The 21,742-nt window shown below is 42.6% G+C and overlaps 1 protein-coding gene across 1 annotated transcript in view; it reads right to left on the minus strand.

Annotated features, from left to right (window-relative positions):
* Positions 1 to 21,742, minus strand: part of LOC119957438 (BCL2/adenovirus E1B 19 kDa protein-interacting protein 3-like) — a 49,048-nt gene that overhangs the window by 24,826 nt on the left and 2,480 nt on the right. The window contains exons 2-3 of the mRNA XM_038785510.1: positions 4,042 to 4,228; positions 495 to 576 (exon numbers count right to left, since the gene is read on the minus strand). Of these exons, the coding sequence (XP_038641438.1) occupies positions 495 to 576; positions 4,042 to 4,228 (269 nt within the window). The remainder of the gene's footprint in view (positions 1 to 494; positions 577 to 4,041; positions 4,229 to 21,742) is intronic.

Consider the following 21,742-nt stretch of genomic DNA (forward strand, 5'->3'; position numbering starts at 1 on the left):
ACCTACCATTCTCTGTAAACTTCAGCTCATCTAAAACTCTGATGCCCCTATCTCAACTCAGACCAAATTCCACTCATTCATACTCCTGTGTTTTCTGACTTCTATTAGCATCCATCCTGAATGTAAACTTCTTTCTTCCAGGTCCTCACACCCTCCTATTGATGTAGTATGTTCAAGCCCAACTTGTTATCACCACACTCCTCCAATCCTAGCCTCTTTCACATGCATGATCCTAAGTGCGACAACGTGGCAGCCATGTCTCCACGTAGCTCCAGAATTTCTTCCCAGCATCTTTTGGTCTCCCTCTTGTCTTCAGTTGCTCTTCAAAACCCACCTGTTAAAGCATTTGGACACCTGTCCTAATGTATCTCAATTTAGTTGGTGTAAAATTTCATTTGAAAATACTCCCATGTGACATTTTGCAATGTATAAATGCAAGTTTTTATTGCTGTTGTTTTAATTCAACGGAGTCAAATCCTACAAGTTCAACATACCTGAGAACTGTTATCTCTACTGCGCTGCAGTTCTACTTCAAAGACTGCTTGAGCCATCTGAGGTGTCTGGGGACGAGACTGGCTGGAAAATTGAAGACAAGAACAGGGAATATCAAATCATACTCAAACTGCTGGGTAAACTGTGAATTATAATTTCAGCAACATGTCTGTACCTGTAAATGATTGAATGCCAAAGGTGGCTGGTAAAAGTCTCAAAGTCTACATTAATAAAGGATTTCAAGAGAACCTTGTCCGAAATTGCTTACCTACTCGACCTGAGAAGCTTATAAGCAAGTCGCCCAAACTTCAAAAACATCTGCTTCATTTTTTTAGATTATAAATTTAGAGTACCCAATTCATTTTTCCAATTAAGGGGCAATTTAGAATGGCCAATCCACCTACCCTGCACAAGTTTGGGGTGCGAGGGTGAGACAAACGCAGATACTGGGAGAATGTGCAAACTCCACACTGACAGTGACCCGGGACCAAGATCGAATCAAGGTTCTCAGCACCGTAAGGAGCAGTGTTAATCATTGCGCCATCGTGCCGCCTGAAAAACATCTGCTTCATGACCTGGAACCACAGCCAGGTAACTCCCATCATTGTTCCTGCTGTGGGTGCCCAATGGTAGTACTGTACGTTTCGTAGGGCCAGGCCCTCCCATGTCTCTTCTTCTTTGTAGGACATTTTTGGGAATCCTTGGGTTCTTCTCTCTTTCTCTCGCTCTCTCCTCCCCGCTCAAAGAGGTACTTCCACTCGACTCTGTCCAGGGAGTTGATCACCTCTGGTGCTCTCTCCCCGGATGGAGTCACTATCACGTTTAGCTGTCGTCTGATGTTCGCTGTTAGATGTCTACCTTTAACGAAGCCATCTGGTCCTCTGATACTACCTCTGGTATGCAGATCTCCAACTGCTTAGCCAGAATTTTTGCGAGTATTTTCACATCCACATCGAGCAGCGAAATGGGTCTATATGGTCTGCATTCTGTTTGGTCTTTGTCTTTCTTTGGCTCAGCGATATAGTGGCTTGCGTTAGCATTGGAGGCAAGGTGCCCCTCGCTCGCAAGTTTGCTAACATCTCCCACAAGTGGGAGCCAGTGCGGTCGTGAATTTTTTGTAGAAGTCCGCTGCGAACCCATTGGGTCCTGGCATCTTCCCGCCTGCATAGAGTTGATGCACTCCATGATCTCTCCCAGCCCGAGTGGTGCTTCCAGCCCCCTACTCCTATCTTCCCTGACGACTGGCATGTCCAATATATCGGGGAACCATTTCATCCCAGAGTCCCCGTCGGGGGGCTTGGAGGTGTACAGCCCCCGATACAAGGCCTCGAAGGCTTCGTTGACCTTTTTTGGTTCGGCTCCGAGTCCGCCTCTGCTATCCTGCGTTATTTCCCTCGTGGCTGCCTTCTTTCTCAGTGGTGAGTCAGCAGGCGGCTAGTCTTGAATCCGTGTTCGTAGAAGGTCCCCCGTGTCTGGTGGAGTTGGTGCACTGCTTTCCAGGTGGATAGCAGGCTGAAGTCCCTTTGTAGCTTTTTCCTCTCCACCAGAAGCTCCATGGTCAGGGCCTCGGAGATTCTTCTGTCGACCTCCAGAATGGAGTCTATCAGTTGCTGCCAGCCGCCCTCTCTTCCCTGTCTTACAGGCGATAATTTCTCCTCTGATCACAGCCTTCAGCTGAGACCTCCCCGTTCCGGTTGTTAATAATATAATTGTCTATGGCCTGTGATGTTTACTGGCAGAAGACCATGTCAGCCAGGAGGATCATGTCTAACCTCCATGTGGGGCGTTGGGCACAAACCGTTTCCAACCTCGCATCCAGGTCGTGTGGAGCATGGTCAGAGATAATCATCACAAAGTATTCCATTCTTACTATCCCTGGAAGTATCCATTTCCCCACTCCAAAGAAGTCGATGCAGGTATAGATCTTGTGTACTTGCAAAAAAATTAATAACTCCTTCTCACCTGGGTGCATTAACCTCCATGGGCCCACAGTCCCCATCTGCTCCATAATTAGATAGATTGTTGGCGGGAGTTAGTAAAGTGGAGTTCACCTCTCAAGCAGCTCAGCCACAAATGGAGGAACAGGCTCGAAGGGCCGAATCATCTACTCCTTCTCCGAATTGATACAACTGTACCTTAAGAGTATTATCTAAATAAACTGAGCTGTTGTATAAGTGGCTCCAGTGCAATATGATGCATGTAAGAAAATAATGTCAAAAGTCCTGACTGTGCTTCACAAGTTGCAAAATGGAAAATTCACATTTTGCAATTCAGTGAACACAGAATATTCAATTGAAATAAATGAGACTGTGCTCTTGTCCAGAAATTTTGCATGAGTGAGACAAATTTGTGACAGCATTCACAGATCAAGCCAACATAACCAGCCTGACGGTGTCTCTGATTTGTTCAAACAAATTCATTTGAACTACTAAAAATACGTAACCACAACAGGCAGCAACAACAAACAAAGCTTCTTTAGTAAAGGAGCTAATGACTAATTCTTGCTTCACAAAACCTCGACACTGTAACGCATATAGCAGCCAAGAAGCACAAAATATGAGTGCTCACAAAATGAACTCAATAAAGCCCTTTGAACGAGGGTGAACTGGACATAGGTATTCTAATTCCTGCAACCTTTCACTGACTGTGCTCACAATATTAAAAGCACTCTGCATGACCAACATGGTTATCCTCAAGCACATAGTATAGAAATTAATGCAGCATTTATCAAATTTCTGAACATAAATAAATATATACACTGTTTGTTCCAATCACTGAATCAAATATTTCATATTTCACTGTGAAACAACTACTTGTTCTCCAAAACCTTCTAACTCAGAGATAAAAGCACCATAGCGGAGTAGTCAAGTATGGAGATGACAAAAGACATGGTGAAGCTTTTCTCGAGCCGATGGGCTACGGAAGGGGTGGAGGTTTATGCGATTAAGGAGGTGAAGTTGGTAGTTTGCAATGGAAAGGACATATGGTCAGCAGCTCATCTCAAGTAAAATTGGATACTGAACTTGCAAACAGTCCATTTCAGCCCAAGAAAATAACTGGAGAGCAGAATGTAGCTGGTTGCAAGGGGGATGGGGGCCAAAGACATGTATTAGCTTCCCAATGCGCAAGTTTAAATAATTGCAACACATCTTAAGACTGAAGATCAGATGAGCATTTGACAATGTAGACATAATTGGTAGCAACTGTGGAGATAGGTTTTTGTCAAACTCAGGTGAGAAGTCTTTCCCTTCCACAACCTAGAATATTAATGCCATCTGCTTAACAACCAAGCATCTTCTGATCCACGTGAGGTAGTACAAACCTCACAATGAATTATCTTTTTCACATGATGCCACAAGAAAATAGCATGCAGCCGAGTGAACAGGATTAACCAGCGGAGCCCCAAGTAAAATGAAAGATTTAAATGTGACTATTTGCAGCAGTTGGCCATTCAGATGGTTTAATTTTGAGCAAAACCAAATGCAATGCTAAAATAGCATCAATTTTCTATGCTGTAGCCAGTTCTCTCATTTCTCATCAGTTCCTCACCTATCACAGTGGGAGCTTCCCCGAGAACTGCTCTGACCCGATTCATGCTGAGCGTCCAGAAGTATTTCTTCCATGTCTCCGTTGTGGATGGACGAAGATGAGGGCACATGCTCCAATCCACCATTCCGGCTGATGCCATTATCTTTCCCATTTCCATTGTTCTTCAAATGTAACTCCACCCAGGAGCCTAAAGCATGAAAAAAAAATCACAAACAGTAAACTTAAAACTTCTTTGTCAACCAAGTTTCCCCCCCCCCCCACTAACAACATTTGCTCGGGAGTCATGTGATGTGATCAGGGGAATAGCTGTGTTTCTGTGGGCTCTGGCGTGACTCATTCTTTATTCCTATTATTTATTGTGCTCACAAAGCCCATACTTACCTAATCCAGGAGTGAGGACTCAATATTATGTCCCTGTAATATTTCTGGCTAAACTTTGGTGAGAAAATGCTGAGAAATCCAAAGAAAGATGTCAAGAAAAGAGAGCAGTTGGAAGCATCTGGGGTGGAGCCAACTCCTCAACATGACAGCTTAATTCTTGAACAGGCTGTCAGTGCAGCACTCTTAAAGGCATTACAGCTCATGACTGTTAATATTATTCAGATTATTGACAAAAAAATTTGAATTATTAGTGCAGAATATCAATGCTCATGCTACAGAATGGCAGAATACTCGTAAAAGGCATAATGAAGCTGACGGGAGAAACCTTACCATCGTAAATACAACCTACTTGTTTGAGGCCCGCTTACAGTCCTTAGAAAGGCAGCTACGATATGTCAAAATTCCTGGACGATCTGGAAAACTGTGGCCGTAGAAGAAAAGTCCGGGTTGTCCGTTTTTTTCCGAGGGTGAACAGCCAGCTGTCGTGGTGCACAAAGGCACCAACGATATAGGTAAAAAATGGGATGAGGTCCTACAAGCGGAATTCAGGGAGTTAGGAGTTAAACTAAAAAGTAGGACCTCAAAGGTAGTAATCTCGGGGCAGCACGGTGGCACAGTGGTTAGCATTGCTGCCTACGGCGCTGAGGACCCGGGTTCGAATCCCGGCCCTGGGTCACTGTCTGTGTGGAGTTTGCACGTTCTCCCCGTGTCTGCGTGGGTTTCGCCCCCACAACCCAAAGATGTGCAGGTTAGGTGGATTGGCCACGCTAAATTGCCCCTTAATTGGAAAATTTTTTAAAAATTAAAAAATTAAAAAATTAATAAAAATAATTGGGTACTCTAAATTTATTTTTTTTTAAAGGTAGTAATCTAAGGATTGCTACCAATGCCACAAGCTAGTCAGAGTAGGAATGTCAGGATAGATAGGATGAATGCGTGGCTCGAGAGATGGTGCAAGAGGGAGGGATTCAAATCCCTGGGGCATTGGGACCGGTTCTGGGGGAGGTGGGACGAGTACAAACCGGGCGGTCTGCACCTGGGCAGGACTGGAACCGATGTCCTAGGGGGGGTGTTTGCTAGAGCTGTTGGGGAGGGTTTAAACTAATGTGGCAGGGGGATGGGAACCGATGCAGGAAGTTGGAAGGTAGTAAAACAGGGACAGAAGCAAAAGGAAGTAAGGGGAAAAGTGCAAGGCAGAGAAGCCAAAGTCAAAAATCAAAAAGGGCGACAGTACAAGGTACAGTGACTGAGTAAATTGGCCCAGTAATATTAAAAGGAATAAAACTGGAGATGCTAAGATTCAAAACAGAGGCAAAAAAAAACCCAACATAAGTGTACTTTACCTGAATGCTCGTAGTAGTCGGAATAAAGTAAATGAGTTGATGGCACAAACCATCATGAATGACTATGATTTAGTGGCTATTACTGAAACATGGTTAAAGGATGGTCACGACTGGGAGTTAAATATCCGAGGGTATCAAACTATTCGGAAGGACAGAGTGGATGGTAAGGGAGGTGGTGTTGCTCTGTTATTTAAGGATGACATCCGGGCAATAGTAAGGGATGACATCGGTACTATGGAGGATAAGGTTGAATCCATTTGAGTGGAATTCAGGAATAGTAAGGCAAAAAAGTCACTGATAGGAGTAGTCTATCGGCCACCAAATAGTAACGTTATGGTGGGGCAGGCAATAAACAAAGAAATAACTGATGCATGTAGAAATGGTACAGCAGTTATCATGGGGGATTTTAATCTACATGTCGATTGGTTTAACCAGGTCGGTCAAGGCAACCTTGAGGAGGAGTTTATAGAATGTATCCGCGATAGTTTCCTAGAACAGTATGTAATGGAACCTACGAGGGAACAAGCGGTCCTAGATCTTGTCCTGTGTAATGAGACAGGATTGATTCATGATCTCATAGTTAGGGATCCTCTCGGAAGGAGCGATCACAATATGGTGGAATTTAAAATACAGATGGAGGGTGAGAAAGTAAAATCAAATACTAGTGTTTTGTGTTTAAACAAAGGAGATTACAATGGGATGAGAGAAGAACTAGCTACGGTAGACTGGGAGCAAAAATTTTATGGTGGAACAGTTGAGGAACAGTGGAGAACCTTCCAAGCGATTTTTCACAGTGCTCAGCAAAGGTTTATACCAACAAAAACGAAGGACGGTAGAAAGAGGGAAAATCGACCATGGATATCTAAGGAAATAAGGGATAGTATCAAATTGAAGGAAAAAGCATATAAAGTGGCAAAGATTGGTGGGAGACTAGATGACTGGGAAATCTTTAGGGGGCGACAGAAAGCTACTAAAAAAGCTATAAAGAAGAGTAAGATAGAGTATGAGTAAACTTGCTCAGAATATAAAAAGACAGTAAAAGTTTTTACAAATATATAAAATAAAAAAAGAGTGGCTACGGTAAATATTGGTCCTTTAGAGGATGAGAAGGGAGTTTTAATAATGGGAGATGAAGAAGTGGCTGAGGAACTAAACAGATTTTTTGGGTCGGTCTTCACAGTGGAAGACACAAATAACATGCCAGCGACTGATAGAAATGAGGCTATGACAGGTGAGGACCTTGAGAGGATTGTTATCACTAAGGAGGTAGTGATGGGCAAGCTAATGGGCTAAAGGTAGACAAGTCTCCTGGTGCTGATGGAATGCATCCCAGAGTGCTAAAAGAGATGGCTAGGGAAATTGCAGATGCACTAATGATGATTTACCAAAATTCACTAGACTCTGGGGTGGTCCCGGTGGATTGGAAATTAGCAAACGTGACACCACTGTTTAAAAAAGGAGGTAGGCAGAGAGCAGGAAATTATAGGCCAGTGAGCTTAACTTCGGTAGTAGGGAAGATGCTGGAATCTATCATCAAGGAAGAAATAGCGAGGTATCTGGATAGAAATTGTCCCATTGGGCAGACGCAGTATGGGTTCATAAAGGGCAGGTGGTGCCTAACTAATTTAGTGGAATTTTTTGAGGACATTACCAGTGCAGTAGATAATGGGGAGCCAATGGATGTGGTATATCTGGATTTCCAGAAAGCCTTTGACAAGGTGCCACACAAAAGGTTGCTGCATAAGATAAAGAAGCATGGCATTAAGGATAAAGTAGTAGCATGGATAGAGGATTGGTTAATGAATAGAAAGCAAAGAGTGGGGATTAATGGGTGTTTCTCTGGTTGGCAATCAATAGCTAGTGGTGTCCCTCAGGGATCCGTGTTGGGCCCACAATTGTTCACAATTTACATAGATGATTTGGAGTTGGGGACCAAGGGCAATGAGTCCAAGTTTGCAGATGACACTAAGATGAGTGGTAAAGCGAAAAGTGCAGAGGATACTGGAAGTCTGCAGAGGGAGTTGGATAGGTTAAGTGAATGGGCTAGGGTCTAGCAGATGGAATACAATGTTGACAAATGTGAGGTTATCCATTTTGGTAGGAATAACAGCAAACGGGATTATTATTTAAACAATAAAATATTAAAACATGCCGCTGTGCAGAGAGACCTGGGTGTGCTAGTGCATGAGTCACAGAAAGTTGGTTTACAGGTGCAACAGGTGATTAAGAAGGCAAATGGAATTTTGTCCTTCATTGCTAGAGGGATGGAGTTTAAGACTAGGGAGGTTATGTTGCAATTGTATACGGTGTTAGTAGGCCACACCTGGAGTATTGTGTTCAGTTTTGGTCTCCTTACTTGAGAAAGGACATACTGGCACTGGAGGGTGTGCAGAGGAGATTCACTCGGTTAATCCCAGAGCTGAAGGGGTTGGATTATGAGGAGAGGTTGAGAAGACTGGGACTGTACTCGTTGGAATTTAGAAGGATGAGGGGGGGATCTTATAGAAACATTTAAAATTATGAAGGGGATAGGATAGATGCAGGCAGGTTGTTTCCACTGGCGGGTGAAAGCAGAACTAGGGGGCATAGCCTCAAAATAAGGGGAAGTAGATTTAGGACTGAGTTTAGGAGGAACTTCTTCACCCAAAAGGTTGTGAATCTATGGAATTCCTTGCCCAGTGAAGCAGTTGAGGCTCCTTCATTAAATGTTTTTAAGGTAAAGATAGATAGCTTTTTGTAGAATAAAGGGATTAAGGGTTATGGTGTTCAGGCCGGAAAGTGGAGCTGAGTCCACAAAAGATCAGCCATGATCTCATTGAATGGCGGAGCAGGCTCGAGGGGCCAGATAGCCTACTCCTGCTCCTAGTTCTTATGTTCTCTTATGTTCTTATCAGTAGGAGCAGATGGTAAGCTCCCTGTTAAGTTCTTTGACAGTTGGGTATCATGTTTTCTTATTCTGCATATGAAAACTGGGTGTATTAAGTTATCACGGGCACACTGTGTCTGGATCGGAGGGCAACCAGCATCCCTTGCCCATAATTATGCTTTTTCATTTCTACGAGGAGCACCAAAGAGTACTGGAGGCAGCTTGACGTGATGGGGCTTTGTCTGCAATGGAGCAACGGTCTCTTTCTTCCAGGACTTTTCGGCAGCGATACAACAGAGGCGCAAGGGTTTCGATTAGAAAATGGCTGAAGGATATTTTGTAAGCTCTGCTACATCTTACCACACTTCGGGTGATATCCAACAACTCTGTAAAGACATTCAACAAACCGGCTAAAGCCATGGCCTTTGTGAACTCCGTGGAAGTCAAAAGTTTGGAGTAAAACACAGCAGTTCAGTGTAAATTCAGGATATTTTTGAATATTTTTTGCACTTTTTTCAAATTTGGGTTTAAAGAATCGTTATCTGGTTCCTGCAAGGGTACAGGCAGGTCACATATTCTAGAAAAAATACTTTTATAATGTGTCAATGGCACCTCTGGTCTAGATGAAGATGATGGAGGTATGTTTTGGTGCATGCCCGAACGGGGACACGAGAACTCTCTGGGTTGTAAGCCTTTTTCATCTTTGTGTCAATATCCTATACTCTCTTTGGCTGAATAAGCAATGGCAGTCGCCACTTTGAAACTTTGCTCCTGGAATGTGTGGGGAGTACACCATACTATTAAAAGAAACAAGACTTTTCCTTTCCTTCAGAAGGAAAAAGTTGACATAGCTTATGACAAATATAGTTTGCGTTATGTCAGACTTGCTTCCACAAGGTTTTCCGTAAGCAACGTAACACTGTCTTTAACATGCTGTATGCAAATTGTGTGCACAATTTTTCCATGTTATCATGCCGTTATCCTCTTTTCTCCATTCTATGACTTGTCCATTCAATTTGTTTTTGTATAAATGGTGGCACTGGGCGTAACGTTCATCAGCTGAACCAGCTACATTTGTGTCCTCCTGTCATTTTCTGCAGTCACAAATAGAAAAATTTCATGCTGCACTGTGCCACTTGAGGAATTCTTGCATTACTTGAAAAAATTTTAATACTCTCATAAAAATATATTTGAAAAAACAATTATTTGAGTTGGGGCTAACTCCACCAAGGCAAAATTCATTCTAGAACTTTGGCCAAGAGAATAGTTGGTGAATGTCAAAGACGACTTAACTATGGGAACGTAACTAATGGGAACCAGAGGACACTGCAATCACATACTTTGAATGTAAAATACAGTTAGACATCGTTTTAGCCATTTATGTTAAGAACACCTCATGAATTTTTCTCACTCAGGCAACCCCATTGCAAAGGTTCTGCTCTGTAATAATAGGCTAAAACCATATGGTGCCAGTGGCCAATTATTAAAATTTGAACAGTGCAGAAATTGTAAGCACGCTACTGTAAAATCACTAATATACAGTTCCGTTATGTTTTCTGCTCCAGGCTGAGCCTTATGCATCCAGAAACATGGACAGACACATAATCTTTAACAATATAATATACAGCAGTATATAAATATTAAAATATCACTGATTCAAGGCACTTGATTTCGATACATATGCGCACAGTATTGATAACAATCAGCCTCAGATCTTTGCATCGCAATCCTGGAGAAACCTATTGAGCACTTCTCAACTCCCCCAAGGTTCTTTCAGCAACACCTTCCAAACTCACAACCTGTCCATCTTGCATGAGAAGGACATCACCTGCAAGGGAACTTCATCACCTGCAACTTCCTCTCCAAGCCACACACTATCTCGACTTGGAATCACACCACCACCTCAAGGGCAATGAGGATTGGGCAATACATGCTGGCCGAGACACCGATGCCCACAACAAGTTAAAGAATTTTTAAAAATGTTTTTGAAGAAAATGCCCACAACTCCATTTAAAACCCATCAACTTGAACAGTCTACCTGCCTTATCTGAGCTTCCGACCAGGCCTTGTACACACAGTCCAACTCAGCGCGTATGCTGCTGAAATCTTCATGCATACATTTGCCACCTCATATTCAACTCATTCAATGCTTTCCTGGATGGCTTCCCAGCGACCCATCCTTCATCCATAAACTTAAGCTTCTCCAAAATGCTGTTGCCATATCCTAACCCAAACCAGGTTTTCTCACCCGTCAACTCAGTGTTATCTGACGTATACTGACGCCTAGTCTGGCAATGCCTCCATTTTAAACTTCATACCGTCGTATCAAAATCCCTCCAGAGCCTCACACATGCCACACCACTCTTCACACACATCTCTCCAACCTTCTCAAGACCCAACATCATGCAAGAACTCTGGGTCCCTCAATACTGACCTCTTTGAATTAATACTTCTCTCACTGACCAAATATTTAGCTGTGCCTTCAGTCATTTGCACCCCAAATTCTGGAATTTCCTCCCTGAACATTCAAGACATGACATAAATTTAAGTTGTTATAGTTCAGTTTTAATAGCCACCTTAAAAATCACTGAGAAGAAAACAAGCCAAATTGAAGAATAATCAAATTTTGCCTGTATAATCTTTCAATTTTTTTTTGCCATGGAGGAAATGACAGGATTCTGACCATTAATGACTTGGACGATGGCAGAGTAAGTCACATATCCAAATTTGCTGATGATACGAAGTTGGGTGGCATTGTGGATGATAGCATAAAATCTCAAGGAGATATTGACAGACGAGCTGATGGGCAAAATTGTGGCAGATGGGATTCGATGTAAGCAAGTGTGAAGTTATCTATTTTGAACTAAAAAAGGATAGAGCAGGGCACTTTCTAAATGGGAATAGGTGAATTTCCAGAGTCTTGGGGGTTCAGGTGCATACATCTTTAAAATGCCACAAACAAGTGCAAAAATTAATTTTTAAAAATGCAATTGGAATGCGAGCCTTTATATCTAGGGGACTGCAGCTTAAACTCACAGAAGTTATGCTGCAGCTATACAAAACCCTGGTTCGACCCTTCTTGGGAGTACTGTGAGCAGTTCTGGGCACCACAGCTGAGAGGTCTGATATTTTGGCCATGGAGGGAGTTCCACCGAGATTTACAAAAATGGTCCCCGGATTACAGGGGTTAAGTCACAAGCAACGATGACACAGATTAGACCTGTTTTCGCTAGAATTTAGAAGGTTAAGGGATGATCTGATTGAAGTATTCACATTATTATTATTTCCTCTGGTTGGATATTCTAAAACTAGGAGGCATAGTCTAAAAATTAGGGATAGACCATTCAAGAGAGATGTTAGGAAGAACTTCTTCACTCAAAGGGTGGTAGAGGTTTGAAACTCTCTCCCACAAACAGCAGTTGAAGCTTGAACAGTTGTTAATTTTCAATCTGAGATGGATAGAATTTTGTTCAGCAAAGATGTTAAGGGATACGGGTTGAAGGCAGATATATAGAGTGAGGCCACAAATCAGCCATGATCTCATTAAATGGGGGGACAAGCTCGAGGGGCTGAATACCCACTCTTGTTCCTACGACAAATATTGTTTTATGTCAGCCTCCTGTCTGGCATCTTCACTGCATGACACCAATGGTCAAGTCCTTTCTCCTTTTCCAGGAAATTAGATGGCATTGGCATCCTTCTCAGGGCAAATTACTCAGATCTCCTATCATTCTAAGACTCCACATTATTTGCCAAATTGCTTCAATCTGTAGTCACTTGCAACTTCGGCTTTGCTGTCTGTCATTCAAAATGGTGTTCTACCAAAAATAGATTGGCTGATAGATGCAAATTCAAGCAGAAACATACACTGCTTGAAACAAGGAAACAAGCCTTTTTAGCATGACATTATTATTCCACATGCATGACTGTAAAACCCAACCAGAATTTTAATACCTCTGTATTCTCACCCTAAACCAGCTTACAATTTTATCATTCCTGGATTTTGATTTACTCATGTGAAAGTAACAATTTCCCACAAATACCCACCACCCATTGTTAAAGCCTTATTTGTTTTCAGTCAGTGAAGGCAACAGGGAAGATACATTAATATGCAAAAAAACGAAAAGAAACAAGTGCAGATGTAGTGTTTGAAATGATCATATTGGAAGAAAATAATAATTTATCATTCAAGAGAGGGAGACAGAGACCAGAAACGGTAGGGGAGCCAGCCTAACATCTGTCATTCGAAAAATGGTAGAATCCATTATAAAGGAGGTGGTAACAGGTCTTTTAGACAAGCATAATATAATCAGGCAAAATCAACATGGTTTTGAGAAAGGGAACTCATGCTTGACAAATTTATCAGAATTCTTTGAGGATGTAACAAGCAAGGTGGATGAAGGGCCACTAGCAGATGTAGTATATTTGGATTTCCAAAAGGCATTAAATGAAGTGCCATATAAAAGGTTACTGTAAAAGATAAGAGCTCATGGTGTTGGGGATGATATTTTAGCATGGTAGAGCCTCAACTTCTAACTGAAACAGAGCTAGGATAAATTAGTCATTCTCAGGTTGGCAAACAGTAACCGGTGGAGTGCCACAGAAATCAGTGCTGGGGCCTCAACTACGTACCATCTCTATTAATGAGTTAGATAAATGGACCGCCAGTCCCTAAGGGAACTGTAGCCAATTGTTCTGACAATACAAGAGATAGATAAGAGAGCAAGTTGTGAGGAGGGTAGAGCCTGGAAAGAGATATTGATAGGTTAAATGAGTGCACAAAAATTTGGCAGATGGAGAAAAATGCAGCAAAATGTATGAATTAATAATTTTTAATAATCTTTATTGTCACAAGTAGGCTTACATTTAACACTGCAATGAAGTTACTGTGAAAATCCCCGAGTCGCCACATTCCGGTACCTGTTCGGATGCACAGTAGAATTCAGAATGTCCAAATTACCTCACAGTACATCTTTCGGGTCTTGTGGAGGAAACCGCAGCACCCGGAGGAAACCCACACAGAGGGAGAACATGCAGACTCCGCACAGACAGTGACCAAAGCCGCAAATCGAACCTGGGACGCTGGTACTGTGAAGCAACAGTGCTTACCATTGTACTGCCCTGCCGCCCATACAAAAATGGAGGGGAATTTTCTTCCAGCATTCTTTAAAATCACAGCATCACAACAGTTCAGAAGGAGGCCATTTGGCCCATCAAGTCTGCACCAATCCTCTGAAAGAGTACTTCGCCCAAGCTCACTCCCCCACCCGATCCCATTAACCCCTTAATCTAACCTACACATCTTTCTGGACATGAAAGGGAAATTTAGCATGGCCATTCCACCTAACCTGCACATCTTTGGACTGTGGAAGGAAACTGGGGCACCCGGACGAAACCCACGTAGACACAGGGAGAATGTGCAAACTCCACACAAACAGTGACCCAGGGTCGGAATAGAAGCCGGCTCCCTGGTGCTGTGAGGCAGCAGTGCTAATCACAGTGCCACCCCATTTGAAATTCTCTTCCCCCGCAGGCAATGGAGACAGGGTCACTGAAGATGGTTACTGCTGAGTTGGACAGATTTTTGATTGGCAAAGGAGTCAAAGATTATGGCGGACAGGAAAACAGAATTAAGACTTCAATCAAACCAGCCATGATCTCACTGAATGACAGAGGAGGCTGGATGGACCGAATGGCAACAGTCTTAGAAGTATACTTTGAAATGCATGATCTCCTGGTAAAACTGCACCCTCTGCCACATCTCTTACAATTGCCCTCCTACAGATTTCAATGAAACATTTCTACCACCATATTCAGCTATTTTTCTCACTCAAATCAAAGCAACTGAATTACATAAACCACTGCTGATACACAACGTTCACACGTTCCATGCTGTAATATTGACTTGTTTTTGGCTCCCACTTGATTTAATTAAACAGCCATATGCACACACAACACTTTTGAACAAGATGTTATGCTTTCATATTAATTCAACCTGTACATTATTTAACCCAAGTTTGATTTCCTAACCAAAGGGCCAATTTTTGCAAACATGCAATTTTGTGAAAGACAAAATATTAACTTAAGGAAAATGTTTTACTCAAACTGAAAATACTGGGACATCCGGTGGCAGCTATAAAGTAGTAAGTCGCACATTGGTGGCTCCCGCTCGGGTCAGACTTTTGGACCATTTCCCCTGATTTTTTACCGGACTTGAATTGAAAAATTGATGACAGAGGCAATTGTCACTGGATACCCATATCGGTGCATGGAGAAGAGGACTAGAAGCGCTCGCAAAGGCAGAAACAGGTGAACAGAGAAGGCTTGGGCTGAAGATGCAGCGGGAGGAAGCATGGCGGAGGACTGGACCTCTGGCTTATCGAACCAGCGGTCAATGGAGCAGCTGATGCAATTTATCCAGGAGGGCTTCGCCAAGCAGAAGCGAGACTGCTTGGACCCGATTAAAGGGTCAATTGCGTGGCTGTAGCTTAGATTGGACGCTAAAGATTGGGCGATCCAGAAAGTAGAGAAGGCGCTGGCTGACCAGGAGGATCATCAAACTGCGGTGGAGTTGGAGGTGGGGATGCTGAGAGAGCAGCAGAAAAGGCTCCTAGAGAAGGTGGAGGACCTAGAGAATACGTCCCGCCGGCAGACCTTGAGGATCGTTGGGCTCCCGGAGTGGTCCAAAGGAGCAGAAGCTGGGGCATACATAGCGGACATGTTCAAGAAGCTGCTGGGGAATGGGGCATTCTCCCGACCCTTGGATGTGGACAGGGCTCACAGAGCACTCGCGAGGAAGCCGGGAATGAGAGACCCCCCCTCCAAGGGCAATCGTGGTGAGATTCCACAGCTGTTTGGATAAGGAGTGTATTTTACAGTGGACCAAGCAGACATGGAGCTGTAAATGGGAGAACAGTATCCTGCGGATCTATCAGGACCTGAGTGCGGAGGTGGCCAGGAGAAGAGCGGGGTTTAACCAGATCAGGTCGACACTTTTTAAGAAAAAGGTGAAGTTCGGACTACTGTATCCGGCCCATCTCTGGGTCACGTACGAGGAGCAACATTTTTATTTTGATTCGCCCAAGGAAGTGCTTGACTTCACGAAAAGGAAAGGACTGGTGGCGGACTGAGAACTTTTGAATTTTGCTGCAACATTCATGTTTTTAAAAAGTTCCTCGTTTTGTGGACGCTATTTGTAATGCCTTCTGTATTGATTGAGTGAGTTAAAGTTTACATTTGCACTGTTGGCGAATGGAGGTGCGTTTGTTCAGATGTTAGATCTCTTTCTTGCTTGATCTTTTCTTTGTTTAGCATTTTTTCTTCTGTCGGGCAATTGTGTTGGGATTGTTTGTCATTTGAATATGTGTGTATGAGCGGGGGGCGGGGGCCACCAAGCTAGCTGGGCGGGCTAGCTCACGGAAGTGTAGTGGGGGGGTGAGCAGATGTTAGGCTTATCAAAGGGGTTAATTTACATTGTGCTTTTACTAGGGGTGGGAGGGCAGGAAAGTATTGTGCTGACGAGGGAGGGACTGTGGCTGAGAGACAGAGAGGAGGTTGGGAACGGAGGCTGCCTGGGGGCGGGCTGGTGGAGGTGCGGGGAGACTAGCCCAACAAAGGTGATGGCTGATCGGCGCAGGGGGAGGGCAATGAGCCCCCCAACTAGGCTGATCACCAAGACTGGAATGTACAAGGGCTCAAAGGCCGGTCAAGACGGCACGCGTGCTCACACATTTGAGAGGACTGATTGCGGACATGGTAATGCTGCAGGAGACGAACCTTATGTGATGGAGGAAAGTTTGGGTCGGTCAGGTCTTTCTCTCGGGACTAGACGGGTCGCGATCCTGATCAACAAGCGGGTGGTGTTTGAGGTCTTTGGGAAGAATAATTTTGGAGTGGGAGGCCGGTATATTGTGGTCAGTGGGAAATTGGAGGGGGTGCACTAGTAAATGTGTATACGCCAATTTGGGACAATGTGGAGTTCATAAAGAGGATGCTGGTGAAGATACCGTACCTGGACTCGCATAAGCTGGTCATGGGAGGGGATCTCAACACAGTTATTGACCCTAGTTTAGACCGGTCAAGCTCAAAAACGGACAGGGTGCCAGCAATGGCAAAGGAACTAAAAGGGTTCATGCAACAGATGGGGGGCGGGATCCATGGAGATTTGGGCAGCCGAGGGTGAAGGAGTTCTCCTTCTACTCACACGTGCATAAAGTGTACTCCCGGATCGATTTCTTTATTCTCAGCAGTGTTTATTTAGTTTTAAATTTAGAGTACCCAATTATTTTTTTCCAATGAGGGACATGGCAAATCCACCTATCCTGCACACCTTTTGGGTTGTGGGGTTGAGACCCACACAGACACAGGGAGAGTGTGCAAACTCCACACGGATTGTAAAGTGCTTTTTTTTAAGCCTGATGGTTTACAAGAGAAAATTATTACGTAGACATGGAACATACAGTGCAGGAGGCCATTCGGCCCATCGAGTCTGCACCGACCCACTTAAGCCCTCACTTCCACCCTATCTCCGGAACCCAATAACCCCATCTAACCTTTTTTTTGGACACTAAGGGCAATCTATCATGGCCAATCCACCTAACCTGCACCTCTTTGGACTGTGGGAGGAAACCGGAGCACTCGGAGGAAACCCACACAGAGAGAACGTGTAGACTCCGCACAGAGAGTGACCCAGCAGGGAAATTGAACCTGGAACCCTGACGCTGTGAAGCCACAGTGCTATCCACTTGTGCTACCGTGCTGCCCGCACTTTTAGCACGGCCAATGATTTATTTCTCAACTTCTTTCACATTAACTAATGGAGCACAAATTAATCTCCATAAAAATGTTCGTGAATCTATTTGTGGCACAAATATAGGACACGTTACTTGAGCTCTGTTCACATCATTTGGGCCATTATATTCACCCAGCAAAACTTTGAGGGTTGTATTCTCCCAGTTCCTCTGCCCTGATGGCAAGGATGTTTGGCAAGTATTTTGTTCTCTTTAGAGGTCAATATAGTTGCATTTTTTTGCAACAAAGTATAACTGTTTACTTAAAGTATTTGAGACATTTAATTTCATTTTTAAAATGCAATGACCCTGAAACTCTCCTAAAATGCACAGCTCAGTAACACAGAATAGTGCGTTTGTGCGTTTAACCAAATGCCAATACAGGGCACAGCACATCTTTCACCTGTATTTAAGAACACTAACCCACTCTTCTGGACCATCAGAATTTACATTTGCCTGTAACATTCTGTATGCAAGACACATAACACAAATTATTTTTGCTAACAAATAAGCAAGTTGAACAAGAACTGTGAAAACAATTTGATTTTCAAAACTTGTGTGTTCAGGTTATGCAACATGCCACAGAATTTTACTCAACCTTAATCTCATATAACTGGCATTTTTGGCAGCAAATATAAACTGATGAACAGGATAGATAGAGCAATGGTCAGATGCACTCTAATGATCAGTTCTCACTAAACCTGGTCAAGCACCCAAAATATTAGATATTCACACGACAAAAGACCTGAACACCGTCCCATTTCCCATTATAAATTCTTATGTTCAGAATTATGATGTTAACTGTTGATATCAAGTTGTCTCATTGTAGTGACACCAGTGGGACTGTTGTATCTTTTGGCAGCTCACTGCAGGGTTCAACTTTGGATCCGACTACTTTATTCTCCGTGGATATATGAATTGATGATGGGAATAGAAAAATAAGGGGCAAAATGACTTATTTCCAAATGAGGACTAGCTTGCATCTTCTTATTCTGCTCCAAATTCTCTTTCATGCCCTGCTCTACCTGGAAACTACTGTTATATTTTGTTATATTTTCTTGGCAGGGTGGAGATGGGGCACATTTAGTATTGGTGACTGCAGATTATAAATTTGTTCAACCATTTCCATTTCCAATAATTACAAGAAAAAAATAAACAAAATTTTGGCCAGAACAATGGACGTCACTCCTTATATTTCAATGAAAGCCGACAAAGGATCTGGCAAAGGCAATCATTCGCAGGTCTAACAAAAATCACAAATAATCAAGAAAAATAATTAAATCAGCTCTTACTGTCTAACTCAGGGGTGGGCAAACTACGGCCCGCCAAAGGTCTTTATGCGGCCCACCAAGATCAAGTCATTAAAAAAAAATTTTTTTTTTAAATTAAGGTGAATGGGGGGGTGCTGTTGGGTTACTGGTATAGGGTGGATACGTTGACTTGAGTAGAGTGATCATTGCTCGGCACAACATGTGTTTCATGTGAAGTTTCTACTTTAAAATATTAATAAAAATTAATTGCTTTTTTTTTTCTTTAAAAACCTTTTATTTTGGCTATTTTGAATATTAATTATTTTACTTAATATACTATGCGGCCCTTTAAAATTGTGAATTTCTGAATGTGGCCCTTGCACGGAAAAGTTTGCCCACCCCTGGTCTAACTCATTTGCTTGTACTCCATAATATATTGTGAAATGTGAGCAAATCTTGAAAGTTTGCATTCCAAGCTATTCAAGAGATTGGAGTAACCCTAACATGGGTGGCTGCACAAAAACAGATGATCATAGATGATGGGACAACAATTGTCTCAAAACTAACAATGAAACTTGCAAACTAATTGCTGAGTGGCACATTATAATACAGATTTCCAATTCCCCAGAGAACATGAACCCAATCACAGCCTGAAAGCTTGCCTTTCAAAGTGGAATGGTACTTCTCAATTTAGTATGGAGATTAACTTTCCTGCGCACTGGAAACACGTGTTTTTAAAATGATCAATTCAGTTCCCAAGCAGAGGGGCTGCGGTGATTTTCAAATGTTTTAATATTAACTGTATTTTAAATGTAAACTTTCATAACTCTTATGAATGCAAAACAGGATGCATAATCAAAATTATGTCCCACAACACAATGCAGGCTGAGACTGTCTCAGTGAGTAGCTCATCCGAACTGGACACTGCGTTCTTTAGACTGTTCTTTAAACAACTTTAGACTGTGAACTCTCCTCCACCTTTGCCCCATTTTTCACTTTGCACACTTGTCATAACATCTATCCTTGCGGCGACTTACAGCGTCGGGATCTCGTATTCCCAGAATCCTTGGGGAAATACGTTGTTTCCCCACTAAGGGGACGGGTCAACTTGAACACTCACTCGATTAGGTATCGCCGAATACGGAGCACCTAAAATTCCTGAAATAAATCTGAATTATTTCACTAAACTTCGTGTGGACTCCCCCTTCATGCAAGTACAAAAACACTCCTTACCACTGTTCTGCCATTAACATATTCTGATCTCTTAATATGCCACAATCAGCACCTTTCTTTGTCATTATCACCACCATGTATGTCTTTTCGTCCACAATATCTCTGTCAATCTCTACCTATCGCTGGCCCTCTATCCAGTTCCCCCATCCCCCCACAACAGTATAAATCTGATCCTATTTCATCTTCTCTCTATCTTTGACAAACAGTCATCCAGGCACAAAACGTTAGCTCTCTTCTCTCTCTCCACAGATGCGGTCAGACCTGCTGAGATTGTCCAGCAGTTTCTGGTCATTACCAGGTTTGCATACAATAAAGCAGGCCGAGAAGAACAGGATATGACTCACCGTTAAACAGAGTAACAAGAATTTGGTGTACCAGTTTACATGTGAATGACTGATGCTTTCTTCTCCGATGTTTCTCCTCCTTCAAAAGCAGGAGCCTGAGAAGTAAATTTACTCACGAACCAGTCTGAAGGTTAATATTGCAGGAAGTTATTTGTTTTTCTATTTAAGGTGTAGATTGACCTCTCTGATTCTAAATGTCATCCTCACAATTTAATTCTGTTGCAGTTACTATGAGATATGACTCGTTTTGTGACATTTATGTAATTAATTTGGTGAAACTGCCTGGCAGGCTAAAGGTAACGGAAATGAATAAATACTGAAAGGGGGATTTGGCTGAAAGGCAGGGCAGTTGCAGAAATCATCCAATACAACAAATGCTTTGTATGCAAGCAAGGATGTTTTTTTTTAAATGTAAAACTATAACTAAACCAAAACTATAACTGGTTGGAGAAAAAATAAAAATGTTGTGCCCAAGTATCTGGTGTTCACCACTTGCAGGCTTGAAGGATCAAATGGCCGACTCCTGCTCCTAGTTTCTCTGTTCCGATAACTATTTTAAAAACAGTATTTCTTTATTTCATAATTCGCAAGCCTTTATCTTAAATTAAAATCGATAATAAACAAAGCTCTCAAATAAGGTTAATCAAAAGCTGACAATTTTTGAACACTGAAGAATGACATATTGATGGAAAGCAGTTCGTAAGGAAACACATTCAAGTTCTCCCATAGTGGTTCGCACTGCTGCCTACGGCACTGAGGACCTGGGTTCGATCCCGGCTCTGGGTCACTGTCTGTGTGGAGTTTACACATTCTCCCTGTGTCTGCGCGGGTTTCACCCCCACAAACCAAAGATGTGCAAATTAGGTGGATTGGACACATGAAATTGCCCCTTAATTGGAAAAAAAATAATTGGGTACTCTCAATTTATTTTTTAAAAACGTGGAGCTGATAAGCAGAAAGTGAAAGTTTAAAGACTCAACTTCTGAACTTTACATTACGTCCGCTGTAGCTACAGGTAGTGCAAACCTCAAACTGAGCGATCGAAAATTGTTTGATGGAAATGGTCAGAAATGCAAACCCCATCAGTTCAAAATGCTCCCAAATTTAGTGTCAAAGTCCAACTCCACAAGACAGCCTCATGATAGGAGGTATAAAATTATTTTATTTTCACGGGTTTAAAAATTGTGCAGAGAAAGGTTCATCCTGTTGCATACAGAACATTTTGTTTCACCAGTCTGCGCTGCAAACTAGTCTCAGGTTGGGTGGGAGGTGAACGCATTCAATAAACAGGTTATCGTGTCCCTCTTAGATTCAAAGCTTTCAAAAGTGGAGAATTATGTGGCACCCTAGGTTATGGTACAGAAAGGCACAAATTAAAACTGTCAATTATTTTATGAGAAATTATTTTGTTTGAAGCCTTGTCCATTTAGCAATGCCAGAATGAGTCTTTATTAATTAGAAACGCAGCCCATTTTCAATTTTGAATCACCAATAC

The sequence above is a fragment of the Scyliorhinus canicula genome, chromosome 26, assembly GCF_902713615.1.
Source record: "Scyliorhinus canicula chromosome 26, sScyCan1.1, whole genome shotgun sequence".
NCBI lineage: Eukaryota > Metazoa > Chordata > Chondrichthyes > Carcharhiniformes > Scyliorhinidae > Scyliorhinus > Scyliorhinus canicula.